Source organism: Alligator sinensis, unplaced genomic scaffold (genome assembly GCF_000455745.1).
Source record: "Alligator sinensis unplaced genomic scaffold, ASM45574v1 scaffold1140_1, whole genome shotgun sequence".
Classification (NCBI taxonomy): domain Eukaryota; kingdom Metazoa; phylum Chordata; order Crocodylia; family Alligatoridae; genus Alligator; species Alligator sinensis.
Window position 1 is genome coordinate 1300197 of NW_005842441.1, and position 16052 is coordinate 1316248.

A 16052-nucleotide genomic window follows, 5' to 3' on the forward strand; every position below is an offset into this window, starting at 1 on the left:
GGTCTCTGAGGGCTTGTTTACTTCGCAGCAGCATGCCCAATCCAGGTCACTGAGACATCATGCACCCTCACCCACAGACATGCTCCAAACCTGGAAGTACCCCAGTGAAACCTCTCTGGGGGTCTGGCTCAGCAGCAGCTCTCACGCATGTCAGAGGCCCAGCTCTTGAGAGCAACTGTCAGGATATCCCCAAGTATCTCCCATGAGCATTTCTGCATTTGGAGTGTGCCTTCAGGTGCGGTCCAACTGGACAGACTACTGTTAGAATATATACAAACCCTGCGTGCTCCTGAAATCCAGGCCTAGAGGAAGCCCCTTTATAAGGGGGCACATCACACTCATTCTCCAGCAGGGGCTCCAGCCCATCTGGGCTTGCTGGGAGGGCCATGCAGACAGGCAGGGGCTGTCCTCCTGAGGCCAAGTCCCAGGGAAGCTGTGCATGGCGTTGCTCCAGGAGTCAGAATACAGCCTGGCTGCTAACAGCTTGGAGAGCAATGACCAAGGGCACCTCCCTTCAAGACTGGGTAGGGCCGGGCCGGGCCCCTCTCCACATCTGTAGATGCCAGGGCAAATCCCTGCCAGGGACAGCACTGCACTAGACTAGGCCCCAGCTGAGCAAGCAGGGTCAGGAGCAGGGTGAGAATGGTACAGATGGGGGGCTCAGGCCAGGGGGCCTGAATGGAGGGCTGGTTACTGCAGGGAAGGGTCAGGTCTGAGACACCCACATCAACTGGTGGACACACAGGAGATCAGGCCTTTCTTATAAAGCAGGATCCAGGGGATGGTAAATGAGATGGAAAGGGAGAGTCTGCCCCTGATCCCTGATGGAAAGGAAGAGTCTGTCCCTGGGAGACAATCCGTCCTAGTTTGACTCATTATCCTAGGGGGCTCCCTGCCAAAGTGATGCTGGTCTCAGGTCTCATGATGGGTGGAATGGATGTCTCTATCTGTAGAAGCAAAACACCCAGCAACACTGAAGCAGCTTGGCCCAGCAGTTGGAGCACTGGCCTAGGACCAAGGAGATGAGTTCTATTGCTGATTCCACCTCTTGTCTGCTGAGGGAGCCTTGGGCAAGTGGCTCCCCTGTCATATACCTCTGTTTCCCTGTCTGTAAAATGCCGATAGTAACACAGGCCTCTTGACTAATGCACTGTGAGACCTGCTGATGAAAAGCATGAGAGAGCAGCCTGAGAATATGGATCCTTACGTCAGCCTGTGCCTTAGGCTGCACTGTGCAAGGGGCACAGAATCAACCTATAGGGTGGCATTACAGAAAGGATTAAGACAGGCAGTGTTTGTGAGGGTTATGTAGCCCTCCTCCCCTTCAGCCAGACACCAGTGGATGGAGGGAGTTGGAACCAGAGGGTGAAGAGAGAAGTCAGTATCTCCCTCTGCAACAGCTAGTGCTGTCCCTTCAGTCAGAGCTAGATGGACCCCAGCCCAGCAATGCCCAGGCATACAGATGTTGCATTTCAGCCCAGGAATCAAGCCCTCCCACACTGGACCAGACTCTATTTGTGGTTATGCATGTATTTGGCTGCATCACACCAAGGAGTCACTGGCCCATCTCATTCAGCCTCCCATCACCTGCAAGAGAGGAAAAGGCTGTGCTGAAGAACCTGAACTAGAACTGAGGTGCAGCTACCTCTGGGATGGGGCATGCTGGGGACTGTTTAAGCATCCTATAGACCCACTGCCCAACAGCTGAGGTCAAGAAGGGGAAATCAGATACCAAATGGAAATTGCAGATGGCAGAAGACAGTTCAGAGAGTGTACTAACCCCAACTTGATGCAGCAACTGTTCCTGTTCCTGCTCCTCCCCCGTCCTCCCCTCCCACCCCCCCTCCCCTGCTATACATGCTGCTTCATGCCCAGCCCACACCAGTAGGGCCAGCCCTGGGGTCCCTGCTCTGTCTTACCCCTGGGTAGGCTTGCTGGAGCCCCGGACATCCTTGCAGACCAGGCGCACAGAGCTGTACTTCAGGGCCTCCACTACGCCGGGCTGTGGAGGGGCTGTTGCCCATTTGCACTTGCTGAGCGGCACAGAGTTCTTGACAAAGAACAGCACCTTCCGGTGCTCGCACCAGGCGTCAAAGAAGGTGCTGAACTCCTCCCATGAGAAGAATTCCTTCTCCTGCAACTCGGCCTCCTCCATCCCACGGGGCGGCTGGCCTGTGGGGACAGCACAGCAAGCCAACATTGGTGCCAGGACCATAGCAAACAGGGAACAGAGCTCAGCTTCACAGAGCCCACCATACTGACAATGCCCTGGCTGCAGAGGAAGCCTGCAGCTGCAGACTCAGCCCAGACAGAAGTCAACATTAGAACATAAGTGCCATGCTTGGTCAGGCCAATGGTCCATGTAGTCCGTCTCTGAGAGTGGCAGAAGTGGATGCTATAGAGGGAAGACATTGAACTGGATATCTCCAGTGATCTATCTGCTATTTAATACCTCCTTGGCATTCATCATCATCGATTTAGAGATGCCGAAATAAATGTTTCCAAATGATCTGTTCAATAGCCATTAATAGAACTATCACCCAAGAATATATCCAGTCCCTTTTTTAACTTAGCTCTGCAATTTGCCTCCACCACCTCCTGTGCCAATGAATTACTTAAGTTAACTCTGTGTTGTATAAAAAAGTACTTTCTCATGTTAACTGGCAGGGTACAAGGGTCAAGGCAAGGTTGGCACCATGGGGATATGGGAGAAGCCACAGGACCCCGAGAGGCAGGCCGTAGAGAACTACATGGCAGCACAGGGCTCCTAGAGTATCACAGACCCCTTGCACCTCATCCCCCAATAGAAACTTTCCTGTTTCTATCCCTGTTCCTGGCTTATCAACCCAAAGCCCCATGCCTATCTCCACTTTTTGTAAGTGCCTCTGCTTTTGACCCAGGCAGCACTGTCCTTTCCCAACGTTTGTGCCCCACTGTGTGGCCAGGAGGAAGGGAGAGAGACCATGGGTGTTATGTGGGGAAGAGCTAGGGAAAGTGTTGAGCCCTCACAGCATGCATACAGATCCCTCTCTCCAACCCTGTCTCCTCCAGACTTCCAACACCTCCCCTCCTTCCTGCAGGAGTTTCTGTCTGTTTCTGTCTCTGGTCCATCCGTCCATTCCCTCCCCCCCCATGTGACCAGTTTGCTAAAGATACTCCCTGGCATGTCTCTCCTGTCTCCTCCTCAGCAACAATGAAGAGCCTCTTAGCGCTCAGAGTTGGGATTAGACCTTGGATACCCTGTTAACACAGGAGGCCCTGACAAAAGCAGGCACATGGTTCTGTAAATGGACTAGGAAGCATGCCCACTGTGATAACCTATGCCCTCTTCTCCCAGATAACTTGACCATGCAGATGCTGCATCTGGCCTTATTTCTAGTGTTTGGCTAACCCACCTTTGAGAACAGCACCTGCCATGATTTGAAGTTACAAAAAAATGGACCATTCACCCCTACCCCAGAGATCCCATTCAAGCACTCCACTGCCAGCATTGCACACACCTGTGCCTTGATACTAACTGGCTTCAGCTTCCTGCCCGGCTCCCAGTTGGCTGGGCTGGAGAGCCTGCTGGCACTTGCTGGCTTCCTCTATGGCTTTCTCTACGTGTATGCTGTGATCAAGGCACACCTCAGCCTTCCTTCTGAGCAGCTTGGCAAATTGAGCTCCTTCCCTCTCATTGGCAGACATTTTCCACAGCCCTCCAGTCACTTCCATGGCTCACTCCTGCACCCACTACAGCCTTGTAGCATTGTTCTTTGAAGCACAGACACCACAACAGAAGGCCAGGCTCCAGTACCAGCCTCATCCATTACCCAATCAAAGGGAAAAAGTCTCCCCTCCTCCTCCTCACCAGCTCCCTTCCACCTTTGCAGAGCACCTGCATTCCTTGTTCCTGGGGGTAATACTTTTCCCCCTAGCTGTGAAAAACCTCACTTCTCTGAAGGGGCCCAGTTTAGCAAACCATCCAGACAGCTCTGCATGACTGTCCTGGCCTGAGCATTGTTTACTACTCCACCCACGTCTCCAAGATTTGTGTTCAGTGGTCATGTCTACACGTCACCATACAGCAGCTTTGCTACTGCGCCATTTTAGTACTTCCTTTTAGTACTAACATACTAAAACACAGCACAGTAACTTCCCATACTGCGCTGTATCGGCAGCACAGTCAAAGAGCTCTCTACTACGTTGCCATAGTGGTGCACTGTAATCGGGGAGTATGCTGCTACAGCAATGTAGCTGGCAATCACATGTAGCCTCATGTGATCGCTACATTGCCACAGCATGCTATAAAGTGATGTAGCACATTGCTACATCACCATACAGGGCAATGTATAGATGCTCCCAGCAGGTCCTTTCTCACTGGGTCTGGACTTACATGCTTCACAATTCTCATGATGCAGAAAAGCCTATTTTAATCAGACTCTGTTCTGTGCTGGTCTTTACAGATGAAAATAAGAAATCTAGCCCTGGGATTTGATTTCATTTTTAATGGAATTCAGAATTGGATGGTACAAAACTAGCTTTTAGGTTTCCCAATTTTCCCCTGGATTGGTTCTATCCTTTGCCATCAAAAACAGGAGTTAGCAACCTGTGGCTCACAGACCAGATCCAGCCCACAAAGCAATTTCACATGGCCTGTGGGTGTGAGTTAGTCAGGACATCAGTAAATGGGGGAATCAGCAGTGGCAGCAGCAGTGAAGTGTACTTACTGCACCAACCAGTAACATGCTGCCCTCCCTGCTCACTGCCTCTCATGCCCTCTACTGAGCTGCTGCTTCTCTTTCAGCCAACTTGTTCTTTGGCAGCAGTTGGTGGCAATGGCAATCAGTGATGAGGGTACAAGACACCTGCAGTAACCGGGGTGAGAGAGCAGGTACAGTTATAGTAACAGCAGCTGGTTTGGCTGGAGCAGGGCAGAGAAGGGAGTCACTGGTCTGGGGTTTAAACTTTACTAGTTATATCTCTGGCAGCAGCCCACCTTCAGAGCAAGCCATGTTAATTTGGCACACTTCTTCTCAAAGGTTGCTACACCCTGGCCTAAAATATTCCCAGAAATTTTAGTATCAATCCCACATTCAGAAGTTATGGCATGACAGATGAACTGATGGAGAGAGGACATTGAGCTGAAGGGGAGGGTTGGTCTGCACTAAAAGGTTTTGCCAGCCTCTGCATGTGGGAAACCCTCACCCTGTGGCCAGTATGGCTGAACCAGTAAGCCCCACCATACTGACCTAGTCATGCTGACCTAATTCTTTTGCTAGCAGGGCTTGCACCATCCCAGGAACTGCTTTCAACCATCCTGACAAAAGAACTCCTTTGCCAGAGTAAACTCCCCCTCCAGATGAAACCTTGGAGGCTGTTTATAGTATAGTCCCCATCTCATTTGAGGAAGGAATTGGCCCCTGCTGCATGCCTCCCTCATCCAGCATACACAGCATTACATGCAAATGGAGCCTCCCACTGCACTTCTGCATGCCTACACACACACATATGCACACACCTGGCCACTCAATAATATCACCCTCTATGTGACACACACCTCCTACCCATTGTCAGCCTTGCACACCCACCCAGACAGCCCCACATTGCGTCACCCCACAACATGCGTGCCGCCCTTCGGTAGGTGTTAGAACCTTCATCACTTGAACAGCTGCTTTGCTGTGTCACCCTTGTATACGTGCCCCCCCCCCACACACACACACACACAAAGCAACCACACGTTGGATAGCACCCACATTATACACCAAGCAGCCCCTCACCCCCCCCTCCCCCCGCAAGATGCCACTTCCCATCACACACAGTGCCCCGTGTTGCATGATAGACATTTGCACACGTGTTGAGTGGTGTTGGCTCTTGCAAATCTGCTCTCCCAGTCCCGTCCCAGGTCACACACAGCCCTGCAGACACTATCCCTATGCTCGGCAAGCAACACCCTCCGCCCATCATCCCCTCCCCTGCACTTCCGGCCCTGGCAAAGGAAGGAGCCCCTGCACAGCACAGGCAGCTCGAGCAGGAGAGGACAGTGACCCACGGCCATCCCAGGCGCCTCCTCCCCTGTGGTCCCCTCCTCACTCACAAGCCAGGCGACCACAAGCCATGACGCTCCAACAGCCACAGCAGCAGGAACCCAGGGTTCCCAGACCCACAATGCACTGCAGCTCCACCCACCTCCACAATGCACTACAGTCCTCCCCCACCCCCACAATGCATTGCAGCCCTCCCGCAGCTTCCACCTCTTAGCCCTTAATGTGGCCTGTTCCCCATTTCCTCCTTCATGCTGCATTGTGCCCCCACACCCTAGTCCCTAGCAGAATGCAGCCCCCACCCCTGTGACGTGCACTGTCCCTGCTGTCCAAGGGCTGCATTAATTTGGACCCTGCAGGCCTCTGAGCAGCAGCACCAGTAGGAGGGTCTCCATCCAAAAGATCCCCCTCTTCAAATGCCCTCAAGCTGCAGTGCTGTCACTGCCACCGAGGATCCTCGGGGAAACAGCATCAGCCTGGCATAGCAGGACCTGTCCTGGAATAGTGTCCCCTCGTAATGCAGCCAGGATTCTCTGGCCAGGCCGTGCTGGGTGTGACCCGACCTACCCAACAACAGTAAGAAAGCACACGCCAAAGCCATGGCGTGGCATGACAGGTGGGCACCCCAAGAAGACCTCTAGAACCCAATTCTATGTTGCAAGAGATGAGAGCTGCCAGGCAGGCTTGATGGCACTGCTCAGTCGCAAACACCCTGGGAGGCTGGGACCACAGGGAAGGGCCCAAGGGCATGGGTCCACAGTAGCATCCCTTGAGACACGAGACCAACAAAGCCCCAGCAGGCAGCCATGAGCCCCAAGCTCTGCTGTGCTGTATCCCACCCATCGCTGCTGCCCCTGTGCACATGCCCTGCTCCTCTCTGCAGTCTCTGCATGCAGGAGTGATGTAATCTTTTTATGTAATCTTTTTTATGGTATATCTAGCTTTTGCAAACTATATCTAACTGAATACTTAAAGCAACTTACTGATGCTGGGAGGGGTGTGGCATGTGTGTGTTAAGAGATGCTTGCAGAGCACAGCGTGTGGGATGCGGAGGATTCCTGGAATGCCTCCCTAACACCAGCAGGATAATGTCTCCCTGACACCTGTAAGATAGCAAGAAGTTCAGAAAAAGGTCTCATTATAATGCTAAAAATCACACCCCTGGGCAGGGCAAAAGTATGTAAATGAAATACATGGCTAAAACATAGGTATAGAGACATGCTCAGTAGAGAACGTCTTATGTCAGTGGCTTGTAACCAATCACTGAGCGATACACTTGCAAACATATGTATAAAAAGGTACCCAAAGGTAGAAACCGGTGGTGCTTGCTTTGCAAATGATTGCCAAGCACCCCTCTCTGCGCAGACTGGAAACAATAAAGATTAAGTCGGATCCTCCACCCCTGTGTGTTCATTGGCAATAGCGCACCGGGCACGAACTCACACTGTCCGTTGGGGACAACAGGAGCTCCTGCCTGCAAAAGCAGAGCCCAGCTCTGCAGCTAGCTGGTTGCTCAGTAGGATGGTCCCTGTCCCTGCTTACCAGTTCAGTTGTTGCTGTTTGGGGTCACCCATGAGCACCCCCAGCAACAATCCTACACATTCTTCCAGATCCTTGCTGCAGGTCATGGACCTGGCCTTGGCCTCAGTGTTCCCCAGGGCCTGCCTCAAACACCTATAATAGCACTACCCGTCCCCGTAGGCTCTGCTCTGTGGCATCTTGCTTGCACTTTTGCCCATGACAGCAGCAATTGCTGCTTCCACTCTTCTTGCCCCCATGGCATGGATGCAGACCCAAGTCCCCAACCCATGTCTGGTTTATCTTGACTGGCCCCCAACAGCATCTGTTTCTTGGCTCAAGGGAAGAGTTTGACCTGGTACCTTAACCTGCCACTGGGGTGCCACCGAGTTTCCTTCAAGGTCTTAGAAGGGGACAGAATGCTCTGGGGTTCTGTGCTGAATGTCAGGATGCCTGGGTTCTGGGAAGGGAACGGAAGAGGAACACCAGCTCAGACACCTGAGAGAGGACTGGAGTCTGGTGGCTGGGGGAGGGGAGAGAGGGAAAGGGGGCTGGGAGACAGGACCCCTAGGTTTGTTCAGGGAGAGGAGCACTGTCCAGTAGCAGGTGCAGTTCCTGTTCCCAAGTACAGGCTGAAGATATGATCAAAACAGTTACTGCAGCACTGGAATGTGTAGGCTCCTATGGGGCAGGCTGTGGGGAAGGGAGCCTGAGCCATAGCTCTGCCCTGCCTGATTTTTTTAAGGAAAAATTTTCATGTCCCAAGTCAAATCAGCCAAATCAATTCCAAATCTATGTGAATCATTCAAGAAGCATATGCGGCCCTGCTACCAGCAAGCATCCTCCACCCCCACCTGGGGCTTCAGATACAACAAAAGCCATGTTATCAGGCACTTTACCAAACAGAAAGGTCCGCTAACCGGCATCTGGCAATACAAATCTTCCTTCCAAGGGATACGGCAAAAGCAAAACCGGAAGTCCCACTTCCGGTTTCACCGTCGCAATCCGAGTTCTTCACTTCTTCCTTGTGAACCACAGCCCAGGGCAAAGCAGCCTGTGTGGGGCCCCCTTCCCTGTCCCCTGGCACACTGACACCAGGGAGTGCACCAGATGGTGCATATTTGATTAACTGGCATCCCCCATTCCAGATAACAGAGCTTTTACTTTACTTCCAAATCTTTTGGAGGGCATCCTACGTCCAGGCCCAGGCCCAGAGACTTGAGGTTTGGATGCTACCAAGTTTTGCTTGCTCTCAGCCATATGGCCGCAGGAGCAAGCTAGGGAGTTCTGCCCTGCCTGGGTCCAAATCATTATGACACAAAAAGACAGCTTGGTGCTATACAGCCAGCTTCTGGCACCCAGTCCCTCCCCTGTCTTGCCTACAGCAAGCCTTGACACTATTACAAACACAAAGAGGCTCTAATTTGCGCAGGTGTGGCAGCCACACACCCAGCTGAGCCCTCCAGTGCATGATTTTCCCCACCCCATCCCTACCCTAACATGGTACCACCTGCTCCTGCCCCATCTTTCTCCCTGATGCACTGACAGACTCCACAAGGACCTAAGCAAGAGTGCAGGGTTGTGGGATAGGGGGATTCCTGGCATAAAGCAATTGTAGCTTGCAACCTGGCTCTTTCAGGGTGGAGATGGGAATTTGGGGAGGCCCCCAGGGAGGGATCACATCCCCTCAACCCAGCACCCAGCTAGAGAAGGGCTCTAAGGGTTCTGGGGCCATGCAGCTAATTCACGTGAGCACGTGGCAGCCAGGTAACACTGCCATCCCTGCAAGGGCCAGGCACCTAGGCTGCACTGCAAAGAGCCCAGCAGCCATGCCAGTGTTACCAGAAGTGCTTTAGAAAGCTGGGAGGGACCAGTCTCCAGCCAGGCCAGGTGAGGCTGGTAGGCCTCTGAGGAGTTGATGTAAGTCAGGCTGCACAGAGCATTGGGCAGGGGTGGAGGCAGCACCCCATCCACCTGTGCCTGCTACAGCAGGCTCTCCAGTGAATGGGCAGGACTCAGGCAGATGCGGGCCCCAGGAAATAGGGCCTACACCAGATCCAGCTCAGAGAGGTTGGACTGCAGCAGGAGCCAGCACAAGTTGGGCTTAGCCTGGGGCACACTCTGCAACAGGGTCACCTCAGCAAAGCGGGCAGTTGTGGGTGCCTGGGCACAGGTTAGTAAGTAGGCACAAGGGTACACCCACCCAGCCCCATCCTGGCACAGGATGCTGTGCAGCTGGAAGATGGCACCCTGGGCTGGCGGGCACAGCAGGATCAGCTGGTCTGGGAGGCAACACAGTAGATGCTGCATAAAAGAGGTGTACACAAAGAAGCTCTGCAGCTCAGCATTACCTGGCGAGAACACCAGCCACACCCAGGCACTGGCCAGCTGGGTACTCAGTTCCTTCAGTAGCGGGCCAAGTTCTGGTCCACCCAAGTGCTTCAGCTTGTAAGGCCCCAGGAACTGCTGAAACATATGAGCAGCCAGCTCCCACAGAGACAAGGGGTAGGTCTGCACTTGCAATTGGTCCCCCATGACCAGCTGGTGGACACAACCCAACTTGGCCTGCATCACCACCAGCATCTCATGCCCTGTGCCCACCTCCAGCATGATCTGTGATAGACATTGCTAGACACCGGTAGTAGCTGCAGGAAGGGCTGTGCAGAAATAGTTGGAGGTGGCTCTAGACCCAGGTCATAGCTGGCTCCTGTGACAAGGGGGCGCAAAGCACATCCAGCAGCAAGGGTACACACACATGCACAGCAGCCCTGGGTAGCAGCTCCTGCAGTACCTAGGACTCAGGCACCATTGCCCTTAAGAGTCAGGCCACAGCCTCATGCCCAGCTCTGGCCTAACCTGCAACACTGAGAGCAAGGCCACACAAGCTGTGCTGCCAAACCAGTATGTAGGCACAGGACTGCAAGCAGGGGTCAGGTCCGGAGCAAGGGCAGGCAGGAAGTCTAGACAGAGGTGCTCTGGAACAGTGCAAGCCTTTGTCTGCAGGGCTTCTGGCATAATAAAGAGACTACGCACATGCAGGCTGCCCTTGCTGAACACCAGCTGAAGCTGCGCTCCTGGGTCCTGGGCCAGCAGGACACCAAGCTCCTCCAGCAGTGGCCCCAGCTCCCCCACTCCAGCACCACCTGCCCCAGCCACTGCAGGTCCTGTGGGTCCACAAACTTGTAAGAGACATCCCTGACCACCCAGCTGGGCAGCCTCTCAAGGAGAGCCCCCCACAGCAGGCAGCTGGTCCAGGCCATTGCAGCTGGTCCTGCAGGGATGCCAGCCCTGCTGGATAAATGGTGGGGGAGAATAGGATCAGGCTTCGTCCCACATGTCACCCACTCATTCTCCCCTGCCCATCCTCACTGCCACACTAACTATACCCACTTCAGCCACCCTGTGCCCCTACTGCAGCCCTGCCTCCTCCTTCACCCTGCCCACACCCCTTTGCCCCCTACTTCGATTATGCACTGCATCCTCCCTGTGCCATGGTCCTGTGTGTCCCACTTGCCCCCTCACCCACATGCTCAATGTAATTGCACAGAGCAGGTCTCCAAAGCCCCAGACTCCATACTTACCAGGGATACAACTGCCAAGGGTTAAATGCTGCCTTCCACCCCGTGTCAGGAAGTCAAGTGCACTGAATACCTGCTGGCTTGTGAGATTCACCTGGGGCAGCAGATCAGCCTGCAGGAAGAAACAGCAAAGGATCATCTTGCTCCAGCCAGAGCCATCTCTACCCTCACCCTTTGTAACCACGGGGGCCTGGCTGGGCTGCATCAGATCTGCCTGTGACCCACAGCACAGTGGGCAGCTGGAGGGTCTGGCTAGGTAGGGTGCCCTCCAGAGCCGTAACACAATCAGCCATGAGGCACCCAACCCCACACAGCACCCATGACTGACTGGTTGGAAACCCAGAGGCACTGAGCAGCTGCAGCAGCAGCTGCCACAACCCAGCTCATCCCAACAGTACTAGCCCAGAGAAACCACAAATTCCATTAGTGTGGGAAGCACTGGCCAGCTGAACTGTCCCAAGGGCAGACCTGAACTGGTGCCTGTGTGAGAAGAACCCAACCCTGTATTCCCCAGCACCTGGGCCAGCCAGGGTTCTCACCCCAGTCAGATCAGAGCCAGCAACTAGCAAAGAAAAAAGGTCCATTCCTTGCTGGCAGAGCTAGCCAGCCAATACCCTTGCCCAGCACCCCCTTACCTTCACCCCACTCCTGAGCACCATACACCAGGCACCAACCCCAGCACAGTGGGCACAGCACTCCCTGCTCATGCCTGGCCACACATCACCCTTGACCATGGCACAGTCCCCCGGAGCCCCGCCAGGTCCTCAATCCCATTCATGCCCAGGCTCCTTCCTTGTGCATGTTCCCTGACACTGCCACAGGAGTGTAGGAGTCACCAAGAATGTGTGCAGCCTCCCAAACACAAGCAGACGCTCAGCCTCCCACACACTCACACATGCCCAACTTCACCTAGCATCCCTGGCTATGTTTAGGTTCAGGGCTGGGTAGGGCAGTCTGAGCCCCTGGCCAACCGGAGTGAGACCAGGAGGCAACGGCTGCTCATTGGTTTCTGCCCCTTGAAGTGGGGAAAATACCTTAAAGGGGCTGCAGAGACAGCACGTGCCCCCAGTCAGGGCCATGGACACCTGGGTCCCACCCTGGCTTGGGGAGAGGAGAGACACCCCTGGAATTAGAGCAGGGCCCTGTGCTATGAGTCAGAGGTCAAGGCCAGTCAAAGTGGGCACCAGGACCCATGTGGCTCATCCCACCACAGCTTCACCTGAGAGACCAGCAGCATTCACCTCAGTCTGGGCCCAGGGGACAGACAGCTCACAGAGGCAACTGCTTGTGCCAAGGATGTGGCCAGCAGCAAGGTTGGTCCCATCTGCTCAACAGCCCACATGCCCCAGCACCTGCCTCCACAGGGAGGTGCTGGCATGGCCAGGGTGCCTGTTGACTCCAAGCCAACGCAGCAGGTGGGGCTGCCCTCTAACCCATCTGTTTCTTCCTGGATTCCCAGCCCCTGCTAGCTTGGCTAGTACTCTGGGAGCACCAGGCCTACATGGAAGCTGGTGGGACAGTCCCAATACCAGCCCCTGGCAGTCCCCACTACCGGTCCACTGCACTATGCTGGACTATACCTAAGGACCACAAAGGAACAGGCGCAGTCATCCAGCAGGACCCCCGCTCCAGCCAGCAGGGAGGGGAGCAGTCACATTCATGGCCAAGACTTCAGCAGAGGATCAGTCACCTCAGTTTGCTGCTGCAAGGGTCACTAGAAAGATCTCTTCACAGCCAAGAGGCAGAATTCCCTTTTTCACCTAGAGCAGTGGGGGCAAGTTGGTGGTGAGGAATTATACTGACCACTGGAGATTGAGGTGAGGGGGGAAGGCAGGGGACAACTCCTGCTGTAGAGACTCCTGGGGTGGGGGGCATACTGGCACCCCACTTTAAGTCAGCACTCAGGGCTTAGCTGTGAGGGCCTACATGAGTGCCCGGAGGTGAGCTGGGGTAACCACAAGTCTGGAGGTAGTGCCCTCAGGTTGGGGGCTGCTAAACTGAGCCTTGTTCTCAGAGGCTGAGCATTATTTGACAACTGATATGCAGAGGCAAAGCGAGCCCAGTGAAAGGCTAACTCAGCCCACTAAGCTAGGTCTGCTCCAATGCACAGAGGGGAGGCAGACAGCCCAAGGGAGGGCACCTTTGGCACACTTTGGCAAGGCCAAAGAGCCAGAGGGAAGGAGCAGAGTTGCTGTACCGCCACCAATGATGTGACCCCACATGCCATCTGGGCCAGGCCACGATCACACAGAGCAATTTCCAAAAGGCATTTTATTGATGGGAACTTTATAAAGAGTTTTCTTTGATGCTGGTTGCCTCCTCACATGCCCCAAACTGTAGAGGGCACACAGGTCTAGCCCCAGCCTGCCCAGGTGGGCAAATGGCCTAGCCCAGTCCACACCACATGCCTTCCCTCCTGGCCTGTGCCCCATAGCCACTGGCAGGGAACTCACTCCACTGTCTCTGGGGCCTGGGACCCCTTTCTCTAGTGATGCCCCAGGGCCAGCCCTATGGGACTTGCCCCAAGGCTGCTGCTCAGTCTGCAAGGCACCCAGGAAGCTAGGTGTCCTGTTCTTCAGGGCTTGGTGGGGTCTGCAACAAGCTGGGATCATAAAGGGGCTGTCCAGTCCAGAGGCGGGTAGCAAATAGGTGGCGGCAGGGCCGACGGCTGGAGACATAAATGGAGCAGCTGCAAGCGGCCAGGTCCTGGCTCACAACGAAGGAGCAGATGCCACCATCCAACAGAAAGCCCTCAGGCACCTCCTTGACATGATAGTTGGCATGCTTGGCCAGGCTCAGCTCCTCAGCAATGAGAGCGGCATTCTCAGGTGGGCACACAGCACGGTACAGTTCTGACACCTGTTCCTCATTGAGTGCTGCCATCTCAACCCGTAAGGCCTGCAGGTCCAGCAGTCCCCGCACGCAGGTTGCCAGCCCCATGGGTGGGCTGAGCGCTGAGCGCAGCTTTTGCTGGTGGAAGCTCATGTGTTCCAGGAAGGGGCAGTCACGGTTCTTCTCAAAGGCCCAGCACTCAGCCCACGTGCCCTTGTTGTGATGCCAGGTCTCCAGATAGTACTGCAGAAAGTCTAATGGTGCCACATCCTCCAGGTCACTCAGGTACTGGCTGTAGACACGGGGTGAGCTGGCATTGGCCATGTTGTGCAGGAGGTTGCGCACCTTGTCCTCCTTGGGAACACCCAGCTCATGTGCCTTGCGGTACAGTGCCTCCAAAACCTGCAGTCGACAGATCTGTACACGGGCACAGGGCAGCACCTCCTCCACCGCATCAACGTCCGTGATGCCTGCCCCTACTGTCAAACATTTCACCTTCAACTTGATGTCAGGCACACTCTGCACCAGGGAAGCCACAATGAAAATGACTAGGTCAGGCACACCCCGGCGTGCCACACAGTAGGCACACTCACGACCCTGCCCATTGGCATCCTGGCACAGCACTGAGTAGAGATCAAACTCACTGTTGACACAGGTGGCCTTGTCCATATAGAGGCAGCGAGGGAAGTGCTGGGCCAGTCCCCGCATGTGCGAGGTGGCCAAGAAGATGCTATTCAGCACAGCCACATCTTCCTGAAAGACCAGCTTGACTTTGGCACCCGGGTCACTCTTGAAGAGCCCGTCCAGCTGGCTCAGGAGCTCACACATCCCTTTGTCCTTGGCCTTGCTGTAGTCCTCCAGGTTCCAGACCAGGTCAGGTGCCAGGAAGCGCTTAGAGACGCTGTTGGTGATACGGATGGGCAGGCCCATGCTGGCCTCCAGCTGGTGCCGTTTGAAGTAGTGGGCAAACTCCACCTCTGAGAGCTTGTGGTTGTGCTCCAAGCTGGCCTCAATCACCACCAGTCGGTCCTTCTTAGGGCCCAAGCGCAGTGTGATGGAAGCTGGGCAGTCGATCTTCTCACTGCTGTGGGAGACAGGAAGGTCAGCCAAGGCTCTGCCAGGGAGACCAATCATAGACACATGCAGCCAAAGGCTACCAGTGCAGCCAGCAGGTGTGGAACAGGAAAGAGGGGCCAGACCCAAACAAGAGGGCTGTGGGAGTGGGCAATCCAGCTCTCACAAAAGCAGCCAGGGCAGCACACAGCACTTTGGATCTGCAGCACTGCCAGTGGCAAAGACTGGGGATTTCTTCAACACAGCTCTCCAGGGCAGCGAGAGCCAGCATTACCCCATAATAGGGACAAGAATGAGCTGGTAGGGAGGGGGCCCATGCTGAGCTGGGACACCGGGTACATCCTGCACCTGCATCAGTGTCCCTTGCTGGAGTCAGCCAGGGCCAAAGGCTGCCACCCCCCTAGGGAGAATTAAACACTGGACCTCCAGAGTGATGCATGAGGCAGGGGGAGCAGGAGACTCCCCCACAGAAGAGTGACTGGGGACAGGGGGCGATGGCAGCACCTAGGCCCAGCATTGCTCCAAGCAGAACAGGGCACCAGGGCGGGGAGCTGGGCAGAGGGGAGGGCCCGCCGGCCGTCAGCACTCACAGCTTGTTGCGCTGCACGGTGCTCTGCCCCACGTAGGTGCCGCTGTGCTTGCAGATGAGGCGCACGAAGCGGAAGCGCAGGGTCTCGGCCAGGTTGGGCTGGTAGTGCAGCGGGTGCTGGCGCAGCGAGATCAGCGGCTTCAGACTGGCGATGATGAACAGCACCTTGTGCTCCTCGCACCAGTCGTCGAAGAAGCTGCTGAACTGCTGCCACGTGTGAAACTCCTGGCCCAGCCCCAGCTCCCCCATCCTCCCGCCCCCCGCCCGGCCCGCCGCCGCCGCGCCCTCCGGCGGCCTGGCTAGGGGCTGCTCCCCCACAATGCACCGCGCACGCATGCGCTCCCACACTAGCGCACCGGCAAGAGGGGGCACTCACTCGCCCCCCTCCCATTCTGCCGGAGCACATGACTCCGAGCGGCTCCCCCCCCCCGCAGGCCC

The 16052-nt window shown here is 55.3% G+C and overlaps 2 protein-coding genes across 5 annotated transcripts in view; both read right to left on the reverse strand.

Annotated features, from left to right (window-relative positions):
- LOC102382167 (uncharacterized protein ZSWIM9-like) overlaps nucleotides 1–6163 on the reverse strand; it is a 7951-nt gene extending 1788 nt beyond the window's left edge. The window contains exons 1-3 of one of the 3 annotated variants that reach the window (XM_025212034.1): nucleotides 6077–6163; nucleotides 4710–4847; nucleotides 1920–2172 (exon numbers count right to left, since the gene is read on the reverse strand). In XM_025212034.1, coding sequence (XP_025067819.1) covers nucleotides 1920–2172; nucleotides 4710–4755 — 299 coding nt within the window. In that variant the 5' untranslated portion in view covers nucleotides 4756–4847; nucleotides 6077–6163. Of the gene's footprint in view, nucleotides 1–1919; nucleotides 2173–4709; nucleotides 4848–6076 lie in introns of those variants that run through there. The other 2 variants (XM_014523079.2, XM_025212035.1) reach the window with 2 other exon arrangements.
- Nucleotides 6164–13356: 7193 nt separating this feature from the next.
- Nucleotides 13357–15880, reverse strand: LOC102382419 (uncharacterized protein ZSWIM9-like). 2 transcript variants are annotated; one of them, XM_014523078.2, is made up of 2 exons: nucleotides 15616–15880; nucleotides 13357–15032 (listed from the first exon to the last, which is right to left on the reverse strand). In XM_014523078.2, the coding sequence occupies exons 1-2, from the start codon at nucleotides 15861–15863 to the stop codon at nucleotides 13679–13681; spliced, it is 1602 nt and encodes a 533-aa protein (XP_014378564.1). In that variant the 5' UTR covers nucleotides 15864–15880; the 3' UTR covers nucleotides 13357–13678. The 2 variants fall into 2 exon arrangements, with proteins under 2 accessions (XP_014378564.1, XP_006030440.1); XM_006030378.3 differs by having other exon boundaries at nucleotides 13357–15035.
- Between the last annotated feature and the right edge of the window lie 172 nt (nucleotides 15881–16052).

What these genes read in the sequence shown, in the direction of transcription:
- LOC102382419 (XM_006030378.3), bottom strand. Translation starts at nt 15,863, where the DNA reads ATGGGGGAGCTGGGGCTGGGCCAGGAGTTTCACACGTGGCAGCAGTTC. An exon ending in ACCGTGCAGCGCAACAAGCT is followed by an intron (nt 15,036 to 15,615) that starts GTGAGTGCTGAC and finishes TGTCTCCCACAG; the next exon opens with CAGTGAGAAGATCGACTGCC.